The sequence below is a fragment of the Desmodus rotundus genome, chromosome 3, assembly GCF_022682495.2.
Source record: "Desmodus rotundus isolate HL8 chromosome 3, HLdesRot8A.1, whole genome shotgun sequence".
In the NCBI taxonomy this organism is placed as follows: domain Eukaryota; kingdom Metazoa; phylum Chordata; class Mammalia; order Chiroptera; family Phyllostomidae; genus Desmodus; species Desmodus rotundus.
In genome coordinates, this window is record NC_071389.1 from 9,288,378 (window position 1) to 9,300,954 (window position 12,577).

General features: G+C 41.3%; 1 protein-coding gene and 2 non-coding genes across 6 annotated transcripts in view; all 3 read right to left on the minus strand.

Moving 5' to 3' along the window:
- The window catches only part of FBXO42 (F-box protein 42), a 76,156-nt gene that overhangs the window by 28,714 nt on the left and 34,865 nt on the right, over positions 1 to 12,577 (minus strand). For all 4 annotated transcript variants that reach the window (XM_045190563.3, XM_024554264.4, XM_045190564.3 and 1 more), the window contains one exon: positions 7,556 to 7,672. In XM_045190563.3, coding sequence (XP_045046498.1) covers positions 7,556 to 7,672 — 117 coding nt within the window. The remainder of the gene's footprint in view (positions 1 to 7,555; positions 7,673 to 12,577) is intronic.
- On the minus strand, positions 10,717 to 10,823 carry LOC112299687 (U6 spliceosomal RNA). The gene has a single exon (XR_002974280.2). It is a non-coding gene; the product is annotated as a U6 spliceosomal RNA (small nuclear RNA).
- On the minus strand, positions 12,324 to 12,429 carry LOC112299689 (U6 spliceosomal RNA). The gene has a single exon (XR_002974282.2). It is a non-coding gene; the product is annotated as a U6 spliceosomal RNA (small nuclear RNA).

Consider the following 12,577-nt stretch of genomic DNA (forward strand, 5'->3'; position numbering starts at 1 on the left):
ACACCCAAATCATCAGATCTCTGACACCGTGCAACAAGGGAGCTGCAGACTTCTCAAATTTACAAAGAAATTAAAGAGACTAGAGATGTGAAGAAATGAAATACTATCTAATCATCAATAAACTCACACCTGCAAAATAGTTAATATATGTCCCTAGAATTCAAACACACTACAATGGCATATAAAGATTTAAATGATCTTACACCTTCCACTGACTGTCTTTGCCTTTGAAAATAACTTCTGAATCAGTGTTTTAATCCACATCCCAACAAAAAAGTCTATTAAGAAGTTAAAAAAAAAAAAAAAGTAAAATCCTGTGGAATTACATTGCTCGTGTCTCAGTTTTGTTACAAATTACAAATAACAAAGGATCAAATTAGATGACATTAGGTAAACAAAATGGATAATTAATGGTATCATATTTTAAACTCCACCGAAGAGCTACGCTTCAGATATTTTTGGCTTCCTCATACATTTCTTTCTTTCTTTTTTTTAATCCTCACCCGAACACATGCCCACTGATTTTAGAGAGACGGTAAGGGAAGGAGAGAGAAAGGGAGAGAAACATCAATCTGTCGCCTCCTGTACAGAGCCAAATGCAGACCGAACCCGCAACTCAGGCTTGTGCCCTGAACAGGAATCAAACCAGAGACCTTTCAATTGTATGGGATGACATTACAACTAATTGAGCCACACTGGCCAGGGCTCTCACACCTTTCTTGAACTAGCTATTCCAACAAATGGGAAAATTTTGAACCAAACCAACTGGTGCCAAGCATAAAGAATATTCTTTTCCTCTTGGTAATCCATATCTCCAGAACAGAAATTGGCAATGTCCTATGGCTTCTGAAACCATAATTTGTGTCCTTTATAACAATGTTTAGTAAGGCAAACTCATGATGTGATATCTGAAAGAGTGAGGGCTCATTTATGTCTCACCACTCCTCAAAGATCAACTCTTAGCAGCTGCTTCCTTTGTGTAGCAAAAGAGAGCAGTGCCTTTATTTATCAAAGAGGTAGCAAACATTCTTCTTCTCTATTTGGATTGAAAACTCAGCCAGTCACTGGGCCCCATGAGGTTCTTAACCACATGTATTTTAATCCTATACTAAAATAAGGCAATTGGCATTTTCCTGCTTCTCTTTGAGCAAACAAAGGTTTCTGGAAGAGGAAGGCACAGCCCAAACTATACAAAGATAATAAGACTAAAATGACAAGTTTCACACACCATGTTTTCAATGTTCAGCAGTCAATTATCAACAAAGCTTGGAGAGGAAGGGAGTCAATTTAGTCAGCTAAGTTTAGAACTCAGATACAATGGAATGAGAAAACTGCCATCGATAATACACTCAAATATTTTAGGCACCCTAGTGAACTTTGTGTATTGTCTATTTTTATTAAGACACCTACATGTTGTTCTGAGTGGGTGTGGGGGAACCAGACTAGTTCAATGGACCTTTTAGAAAAAATTAAGAATTTATACAAATACCAGTGTTCAAGTAGTCATTTCCCTTTTACCAAAGTTCTCCACCCAAAGAGAGTATTTTCCTTTCAGACCGTTGGAATGTGCCTTACAAAAATTACAGTTCATAATACAGTATGAATAATCTGCTAAGAAATTACATTAAGAATGTTTATTCAACTGCTAATTATCTTCAATCTTCGGAAATGGGTTTGATTGCTCCATGAACAATTATTGCAAGACACATACATACCTCAAGTTAGTACCTAATAGTCCCTATTCAAATGCAAGTCAAATATTCCCAGTTACACACACAGCAAGCAAACAGTTCTTCAGCACTCCAAATACTTCCCTCCTATATTACAGTCCTCTCCAATGCAAAGTATGCCAGTTGTTTCGCATTTTCCCTGGCGCCTGGTAATCACTCAATAAATGTCCACTCTAATTTTTTGCACTTTCAGGTGTTAAATTCTCTTCTGTTTCCCCACTTGTCTCCAGGGAAAGGCCCTGAGGCATTCATCCCATGCTTACCCAGACTCTGCTGTCCTGTGCGTCATGCCTACAAGCCGGGACACACTTGCTAAGGCCTGTAATTACATAACTATGGAACAAGCAAGGCTGGCCACCCAGTCTGGACCTGCTGGCTACTGCAGGAACATGATTAGCAATGTGTATGTGGAATGACCTGTGTCTGGAGCCTCAACACTAAAACCTTTTCAAAGCGTGACGCTGGGGACTCAACAGACCACTACATCAATCTGAAAAGGGCACCGTACAATCTGAAGAGAATCACATGCACTCACCAAAAACCCAGGAGAACTGGTTTCATTTTACTTCCCCTGCCTTTTTTTGGGCCAGACCTTTCCTTTTTAACACTTAGGAAAGAAGCTGTACTGCTCATATCTTTGTTATATTTAATTCCACACTATTTAATGAATTATGAATTATGATCCAGGCATTGAGAAAGGTGCACAGATGTCTCAAGACACAGAACCTATCTGTCCCCAGGTAGACAGCTGTTTTGTGGAGGAGCATCATCGTCATCATCCTACCGTTTTGCAGTTTAAAACCTTATTTATTTTATTTATTTTTTTTACAAATGTTTCTTCAATTCAATTTCCTAGCAACCCTGTGGTACAAGAATTTTCACTCACATTTTACAGATGATGAAATTGTGGGTTAGAGGAGCCAAGGAAAGTGCTTCCCAAGCCTAAAGTTCTCTTGCATGCAGCCTCTTGTATACGGGGAATTACAGTAAGAGACAGACGTTATGAACAGTAAGAGGAAGGTAGGAAGAGTGCATTAGGGGGGTACAAGCAGAGGAAGAACAGAACTTAATCTCCACGGTGGGAAATTTGAGAGTAGTTTTTGAAGAAAGTGGCTTTTGGCTTTGTTTATAAGACGAGTTTTAGAAGATAGGACATTTTTAGTCAATTAATGAGGGACACACAAGTCTAGGGACAGAAAAGGAACAAGTGGGAAAGGGTGGATGAAATCAGGGCATCCAAGAAGAGCCATGAGCTAGGGAAGTTTAAGACATAACAAGGAGTCTTGGGCACGTGAAGTCTGACTATGTGAGGACGCAACAGTGAGCTAGACTGGAAAGATAACCAGTGCCCTGGAAGCCAGGTGGAGTGGAAACTTCTCCGTGTAGTACAGAGAGGCTGAGGCTTTTTGGTAGATGATGAGGCTGGTTTTATGTTTCAGATCTGCAGTGTTTCCCGACAGGAGCTCTGTCATTTGGGGCAGGCTAATTCTTTGTGTTTAGGATCATCCCATTCACCGCAAGATATTTAGCATCCCTGGTCCTTGCCTATTAAATGCTTGAAATGCTTCCCAGTCAAGACGATGAACGACTTCACACATTCCCAAATGCCCTAGGAGGTAGCACTGTCCTCTGTTTTACAGCTGACTGCCAACAGTGTCTAGTACAGTTTCAAATGAAGAGAGAGGAAAAGCAAGAATCTATTTAGACAAAACTTTGGAAAGATGGAATGATTAGATCATACACATGAGTAATGGGGAAAAAAATAGAAACATATGACAGAGATGCTGAGACAGGAAAAAAGTCAACAGGATCTGACTTCTGTTGTTGCGGAAAAGAGAGGTATTAAGAATGAATCCAAGATTTCAGGCTTGTATAATTGAAAGCATGATAATGCCATTAACTAAATTAGGGAGAGGAAAAGATTTGGGAGGTACTACTGAATTCTGCTTTTAGCTGACTAATATGAAACATCTGTGTTATCTCTGGGGCAAAAGATGCAAAGAATTGGAAATGTGGATCTTGAGCTCAACATGAGCTGGGAATAAGGAATAAAGTTGAGCTCAAGGGGTAAGTACAGGGTTGGAAGAGGTAGAAACTAAGGAAAGAAATTCAAGGAATTCCTTGTTTTCAACCTATTTTGAAAACTGGTATTTCTCTCAGTCCTCACCAGTTTGCCAGTTAGACAGCACGTAGAGACAGACGGAAAGAAACTTGAGAGACAGGCCAAAAGAGATGGTAAGACACAGAGGCACCTCTTACAAATCTATGGCACCTGTTCTCGGATTTCAAGCAAAGATATGAGACAAATTTTAAGTAAAAACCAGTATCAAAACCTACCAATCTCTGAACTTCTGGGAGCTTACTAACTACTATTCCTTTCCATTTCCCCCTCAAATAACTGCCTCTATTTTGTGATAATACTTTTTCAAAAGCTAGTTAGTCCTGGCCAGATGGCTCAGTTAGTTGGAACATCATTCTGAACACCAAAAGGTTGTGGGTTCGATCCCCAGTCAGAGCACACAACTAGGTTGCATGTTTGATCCCCAGTTGGGGTGTATACAAGAAGGCAATCAATTGATGTTTTTCTCTCACATCACTGTCTCTTTCCCCCTTCTTCTCTCCCTAAAATCAATAAAAACATATCCTAAGGTGATGATTAAAAAAAAAATTCTCCCTCTCTCATCAGAAAGCTGAACTTTTGCTATGATAATTACTCACATCTGAATACTTCCTACTCTGGTTTTTATTTTACCCAGATTCATTCGATCTCCCTCATAGTTCTAAAATTGATTTAAAAAAACATCTAAAAAAAAGTCTTTAGACTTTAGAAACCTTGTTTCTACCTCTTATTCCAATTCTCTGTAGGTAACTGACGTTATCCTACCCTCAACAACAACCCAACGTGGATCCTTCCATAATTTCATTAAACATTCTTAGCAAGGATTCATTTTACTGTCCTTTGCAGTACTGTCTAAGTGTGGTCTGTGGGCTCCTGAAAACATTCAAGACCCTTTCAAAACTATTTAAATAATAATAATAATAATAATAATAATAATAAGTAAGAGGAGGGAAGTAAGGAGAAGTAGTGAATCGCCCTTCTCACTGTGTGGACATTTGCACTAATAGTGCAGAAGCAATGCTGGGTAAAAGTGCTGCAGCCTGCACACAATCAAGGCGGGACCTTCAACGATTCCAGGGATCACTGTGTTCTTCACGGCCACACACTCACAGGTCAAAACAGACAAAGCCAGTTCTGACTTCACAGACCCCCAAAGGGGCTCAAAGATGACCTCCTTCCCAGGGGTCCAGGAATCACCCTTTGAGATTCATCGCTCTAGTGCACAGGTGGCAAACACAAGGCCCGTGGGCCGAATCCAGCCCTCCACCTTGTTTTATCTGGCCTGGCTCCTTGTTTCCACCTGCAGCAGCGCTGAGCTCCTTGCCCCTAGTTAAGGAGTAGTTACATTTATACAGTCCTAAAATTACATTCAGCCCTTTGAAGGCCACCGCAAGGTGATGTGGCCCCCGGTGAACCTGAGTTTGACACCCCTGCTCTAGGGGGTGTACAATGGCACAAGTGAAAGCAGCTCCTGTAGAAAACTAAGAGCACAGCAATAGTTTGGCCTATTCCTTTGACCTGTTTAGATACCATTCAAACGTAATAATGAATTATAATTATTCACTGAACTATCTTCTGCATTCAGAGTACAGCACATGATCAGCAGCCAGCCTCCAAGATGGCCTCCAATGATCCTCACTTCCTGGTATCTATTCCTTCGGTCATCCGCGGTGTGACCAATAGAATACCGCAGAAAAGATGGTATTTACCTGAGTGATTAGGGTGTAAAAGACACACAGCTTCTGTCCTGGTGTCTGTCTCTCAGATCATTCATTCTGAGGGGCTCCAGCTGCCGGGCTGTGAGCAGCTCTGTGAAGCCCATGTTGGTGGGGGCTCCTCCTCCAGTCCGCAGTTCCCTGGGCGAGCTCAGAAGCTGGTCCCCCACACCCCCGCAAGCCTTCAGGGGACTAGAGCTCTGGCTGTCAGACTGACTGCAACCTCAGGGGAGACCCAGAGCCAGAACCTCCCAGCTAGGCCACTCCCAGTTTCCTGACCTTCAGGTACTCCATGAGATAAAAAATGTTTCAGACTGCTAAGTTTTGGGGTATTTTTCATGTAACATGGATAACTAATATTCTTTCCTTCCCTTCAAGAGTTCAAAATATAGTTTTTTTAAAAAGACACATACATGTAAGCTAACAGTAAAAGACACAGTGAATTAAGTGCCAAATTAGAATTTTAGGCAACAACATAAGCTCAGAACAGAGAAATATTTTCAATGGGCTAGAAAGTTGAGAAAAGGTTTTTATGAAGGAGCCAGAACTTCAACTGAGTCTTTAAGGAGAAGCAAGCTTCTGCTAAGTGGATAGGAATACTCCACGGAGGAAGAAACAAGTACGGCAAAGAGATAGCTTGAAAGAAGAGCTCTTGGCAAACACTGGAAGATGAAGTGATTAAATGTAGACACAGATCAAATTAAAGAGGGCTCTGAATATAAGACTAAGTTTAGCTTTCATCCTGTAGGCAATGAACAGGCACTGAAGGTTTCTGAACAGGGAAGTAATAAAATTAAAGCAGTGCCCTGGCTGGTACAGCTCAGTTGACTGAGTGCCGGCCTGCAAACAAACCTAAGGGTCGCCAGTCAGGGTTAGATTCCCAGTTAGATTCCCAGTTGGGGCACATGCCCGGGTTGCGGGCCAGGTCCGCCGTAGGAGGTGCACAAGGGGCAACCACATATTGATGTTTCTCTCCCTCTCTTTCTCCCTCACTTCCCCTCTCTCTAGAAATAAATAATCTTTAAAAAATTTAAAAAATTTAAAAATAGGTTTGTCAAAAAAAATGTTTTAAAAAAGCAGTAATTATGAGAACTAAGAGGCAATCCTCCCCTCAGTGAGCTCTCTTCTTGCAGAACCATTAATAAATACACCTTTATTGGCCTAAGATATACTACACCTCAATTTCACTTTGATGAGGGATATATGAATCACAATAGAATATAATGTGTCTATAAAAGTCAATTAAAATGAAGAGTTAATTCCAGAATAATTTTAAAACTCTAAATTATGTCTATTTGCCAGGACATTTTATTTATAATTTTACTATTTAAATTTGTATTTTATAATCAATAACTTTCACACTCAGAAATTTTGTGTGACTCTAGTCAAATTCAGTGTTTGCTGAGCATACACTATGTTAAAATAAAGAGTTATTACAAAACAGTGCTAAACTCTGGCTACTCCCTAAGCAAAATCTCAGTAATACCCTTGTGTACGCCATTCCTTTGTTTCTCTTACATGATGTCAGATGTTTAAAAGTCTAAATAAGCGTGACCCTGACCAGTGTGGCTCAGGTGGTTGGGCGTCGTCCCGCAAAGCATTTTGTGGTTCAATTCCCTGTCAGGGCACACGCCTGGGTTGCGGGCGTGGTCCTGGGTCAGAGTTTCTCTCCCTCTTTTTCTCCTTTCCTTCCCCTCTCTCTAAAAATTAATAAATAAAATATCTTTTAAAAACTAAAAATAAAAGTCTAAGCATAACCTTGACCTCTTTGGAGTACAGATACCACAAAAGCTCAATGAAAAGCAGAACATAAATTTATGCCAAAGCACCTACAATGTACTCAGACTCATGTGCTTCCCTCATTCTGAATGTAAAATTAATATAAATCCTCATTTTACATTCTCTTCATAAAAAAGTCAAACAAACGTACCTCCAAAGCAGTTTTTGGAAACACAGGCAGGGTGGGATGTGCTTTCACAGTGAATACTTACTGTGTGAGAACCGCTGAGTGATCGGGGTTCCAGGATAAGGGTAAGTCCGACTCTCCCACTGAATGTTTCCTTCCTGAACAGCCTTTATGAAACCATGGTAACACTGGTGGGCTACACCTAAAGACAAAAACAACAAGGGCCTCAGCCTAGGCATTTCACTTTTTTAAAAAATATATTTTATTGATTATGCTATTACAGTTGTCCCATTCCCCCCCCCTTCACTCCACTCCATCCTGCACACCCCCTCCCTCCCACATTCCCCCACTATAGTTCATGTCCATGTGCCATACATATAAGTTCTTTGGCTTCTACATTTCCTATACTATTCTTACCCTCCCCCTGCCTATTTTCTACCTACCATTTATGCTACTGATTTCTCTGTACCTTTCCCCCCTCTCCCCCTCCCACTCCTCTGTTGATAACCCTCCATGTGATCTCCATTTCTGTGGTTCTGTTCCTGTTCTAGTTGTTTGCTTATTTGCTTTTGTTTTTGTTTTAGGTGTGGTTGTTAATAACTGTGAGTTTGCTGTCATTTTTACTGTTCACATTTTTTATCTTCTTTTTCTTAGATAAATCCCTTTAACATTTCATATAATAAGGGCTTGGTGACGATGAACTCCTTTAACTTGACCTTATCTGAGAAGCACTTTGTCTTCCCTTCCATTCTAAATGAAAGCTTTGCTGGAGAGAGCAATCTTGGATATAGGTCCTTGCCTCTCATGACTTGGAATACTTCTTTCCAGTACCTTCTTGCCTGGAAGGTCTCTTTTGAGAAATCAGCTGACAGTCTTATGGGAACTCCTTTGTAGGTAACTGTGTCCTTTTCTCTTGCTGCTTCTAAGATTCTCTCCTTATTTTTAATCTTGGCTAATGTAATTATGATGTGCCTTGGTGTGTTCCTCCTTGGGTCCAGCTTCTTTGGGACTCTCTGAGCTTCCTGGACTTCCTGGAAGTCTATTTCCTTGGCCAGACTGGGGAAGTTCTCCTTCATTATTTGTTCAAATAAGTTTTCAATTTTTTTGTTCTTCCTCTTCTCCTTCTGGTACCCCTATAATTCAGATGTTGGAACGTTTAAAGATGTCCTGGAGGTTCCTAAGCCTCTCCTCATTTTTTTGAATTCTTGTTTCCTCACTCTTTTCTGGTTGGATGTTTCTTTCTTCCTTCTGGTCCACACTGTTGATTTGAGTCCCAGTTTCCTTCCCATCACTATTGGTTCCCTGTACGTTTTCCTTTGTTTCTCTTAGCATAGCCTGCATTTTTTCATCTAATTTTTGACCAAATTCAACCAATTCTGTGAGCTCTTGATTACCAGTGTTTTGAACTGTGCATCTGATAGGCTGGCTATCTCTTCATGGCTTAGTTGTATTTTTTCTGGAGCTTTGATCTGTTCTTACATTTGGGCCATTTTTTTTTTTGTCTTGGCATGCCTGTTACATAAAGGGGTGGAGCCTTGGGTGTTCACCAGGTCGGGGTAACGCTAGTCACTGCACTGTGACTTGTGACACTGTACATGGGGGAGGGACCGAGAGGGAACAACAGCACTTGCTCTACTCTCTGCTGATTTTCAGTCACTCCCTCCGCTACCCACAATCAAATTGGGCTCTTCTAGCGCTGCTTCCCGAGCGGGTGGGCTTGTGCATGCTCTAGGCCCCTGTGGGTCTCTCCAACGACCTCTCCTGTGAGGCTGGGAGTTTCTCCTACTGCTGCCTCAACCCCCACAGGTGTTTTGAATCAGAGGTTTGAGGCTTTATTTCCCTGCGCTGGAGCCCTGGGTTGCGAGGTCTGTCACCTGGTCCACCAGCTGCTGCCTCTCCGGCCAGCTGCAGCTTTGCCCACCCTGCTCCACAATCCACCACTTCGCTGGGTCTGACAGCCACCGCCTTGCTGCAAGTCCTCTCCCCCCTGGCTGCCTGTCTCTGCCCCACCTACCAGTCTAGATGAATGTTTCTTCTTTATCTCCTTGGTTGTCAGACTTCCATACAGTTCGCTTTTCTGTCAGTTCTGGTTGTTTTTTGTTTTTAAATTGTTGTTGTCCTTCTTTTGGTTGTGTGAGGAGGCAGGGTGTCTACCTATGCCTTCATCTGGGCCGGAAGTCCAGCACTTCACTTATAAATCGGATTATTAAAACTGCATCTATTAAATGTCTTATCACTTTTATAAGACATAAATTTCTTTGAAATACTTCAAATTTCTTTGATTTTTTCATTCAGGAAAAGAAAACAGAATCATATATTTTTACAACTGGAAGATCCAATCCTTTCATTCACCAGGTTCAGGAAGGTTAAGTGCCTTGCTCAAGATTACAAAATGAGCCCATACTGTAACTCCGCTCCCTTTTGTCATATCATGGTGCAACCCGTCCAGTAACTGGTATTAGTTACTACAAAGCGAAGGGGCGGGGGGCAATGTAGCTTCGTGGTTAAGAGTATGGTAAAACAGTACCCGGAATATAATAGGTATTCAGTAAGTCTCTATCATTAGAACATGACAACTAAACGTTCTCCATCTTAAACAAGGAGATACAATTTAGTTTACAATGGATTATTATTTATAACTAAGTTATTATTTATAATTAAGAAAATCTGTTTTAAAAAATGAGAACTTGGGAGTATTTGAGATTTTGCTCCCCAGCATATGTCAGTTTGCTCAAATAAACTCACAAAAATTTTTTAAAATGAGAACTTTTACTATAATGGCAGATACATGTCATTATACTTTTGTCCAAAGTCAGAATGTTCACCAAGTACGAACCCTAATACCACCTATGGACTTTGGGTCCTGATGCTGTATCAATGTAGGTTCATCAGTTGTAACAAGGGCACCTCTCCGGTGGGGCATGCTGACATAGGGGAGGCTGCGCACGTGTTGGGGCAGGGGTATATGGGATATCTCTGAACTTGCTCAATTTTGCTGTGAGCCTAAAACCACTTTAAAAAATAAAGCCTGTTTTTAGCCCTGGCTGGTGTAGCTCAATGGATTGAGCACAGGCTGAGAACCAAGGGGTCGATGGCTTGATTCTTTTTTTTTTTTTAATTGTTATTCAATTACAGTTGTATGCCTTTTCTCCCCATCCCTCCACCCCACCCAGCTGAACCCACCTCCCTCCCCCACCTCCACCCTCCCCCTTGATTTTGTCCATGTGTCCTTTATAGTAGTTCCTAAAAAATATGGAACGCTTCACGAATTTGTGTGTCATCCTTGCGCAGGGGCCATGCTAATCTTCTCTGTATCGTTCCAATTTTGGTATATGTGCTGCCGAAGCAAGCACGATGGCTTGATTCTTGATCAGGGCCCATACCTGGGTTGCGGGCCAGGTCCCCAGTGGGAGGGTGCGCGAGAGGCAACCACACATTGGTTCCCACCCCCTTCCTTCCCCTCTCTAAAAAATAAATAAATCTTTAAAAACAAAAAACAAAAAAAGCCACAAGGTGATACAAATGCTAAATAAAGCCTAAGAATAAATTCATATATTGATAAGAATCACAGCCCCTCATCTATGATTCCTCCCCCTGTTTTACTAGTGAAACTGTCTATTTCCACAGTGTAGGGGCCAATCTGTCCTGAAGAGTCCACTCACTCTGCCAACAGAAGTAGGCTGTGCACACCAGTATTACCAGTTATAAGCAGATGAGTTCAGGACCTGACAAGCAGTTTCAACACAGGTGATCCTTAGACCTCCAGGGTGGACTTGGATAATTGACAAAGACCACACTCCTCTGAGAACCAACCTGATGCAAGGAAAAGATTTTACAACTGATTCTTATCTGAAAGTTTTTCTCTTTCATATTTCTGCTGCCTTGCTCCCACCAGGAAAGAACAAACTGATACCAATCCTTGCTTCCAACAAAGATTATTGAACTGGTCTGGTCATCTTCATTTAAAAAAGGAGGGGGGAGGGTCATTTTCACCTAAAATGGAATAACGCCAAATAACTTCTATCTGTAAATTAAAAATACAGCCCTGGCTGGTGTGGCTGAGTGGACTGAGCACCGGCCTGTGAACCAAAGGGTCGCTGGTTCCATTCCCAGTCAGGGCACATGCCTGGGTTGTGCTTCCTGGACTTTGTACTCCCCATTTGGGGGTGCACGAGAGGTAACCACACATTGATGTTTCTCTCCCTCTCTTTTTCCCTCCCTTCCCCTCTATCCAAAAATAAATAAAAGAAATCTTGAAAAAAAAAATACAGAATAGCTAGTAACCTCAACATTTAGCTAAAGTTGAACTCTTGATTAGAAAATGAAGGGGAAAAGGGAAGAAACTCAGTTTAAAAAGCAACAAGTATCCAGAAGGACTGTGCTGTTTAGAGATAAAAAGCAAGGGGTAAATGCTGTCACAAATCCACATCTGCCACAATTAGCCACTCTTTAAAAAGGTATATTTTATTGATTATGCTATTACAGTTGTCCCATTTTTTTTCTCCCCTTTACTCCCCATCACCCTGAACCCCCCTCCCATCAGCATTTTCCCACCTTAGTTCATGTCCATGGGTCGTACATATAAGTTCTTTGGCTTCTCCATTTCCCACACTATTCCTAACCTCCCCCTGTCTATTTTGTACCTACCATTTATGCTTCTCCCTGTACCTTTCCCCCCATTCTCCTCCCTCCCTGCTGATAACCCTCCATGTGATCTCTGTTTCTGTGATTCTGTTCCTGTTCTATTGTTTGCTTAGTTTGTTTTTTAGGGGTTTTTTTTCAGGTTCAGTTGTTGACGATTGTGAGTTTGTTGTCATTTTACTGTTCATTTTTTTATCATCTTTTTTTTCTTAAAAAATAAAGAATGCTTCACGAATTTGTGTATCATCCTTGCGCAGGGCCATGCTAATGTTCTCCGTATTGTTCTAATTTTAGTATATTTGCTGCCAAAGGGAGCACACGATTAGCCACTTTAAGAGGCAATATGGTATCCTCACAAAGAACAAGGACTTTAACGACAGACTGCCTGACTATGAACCTTTGATCCTTCTTTTACTACCTGTGTGACCATGGATAAGTTACTCAGCTGTGCCTCACTTAGTTTCTG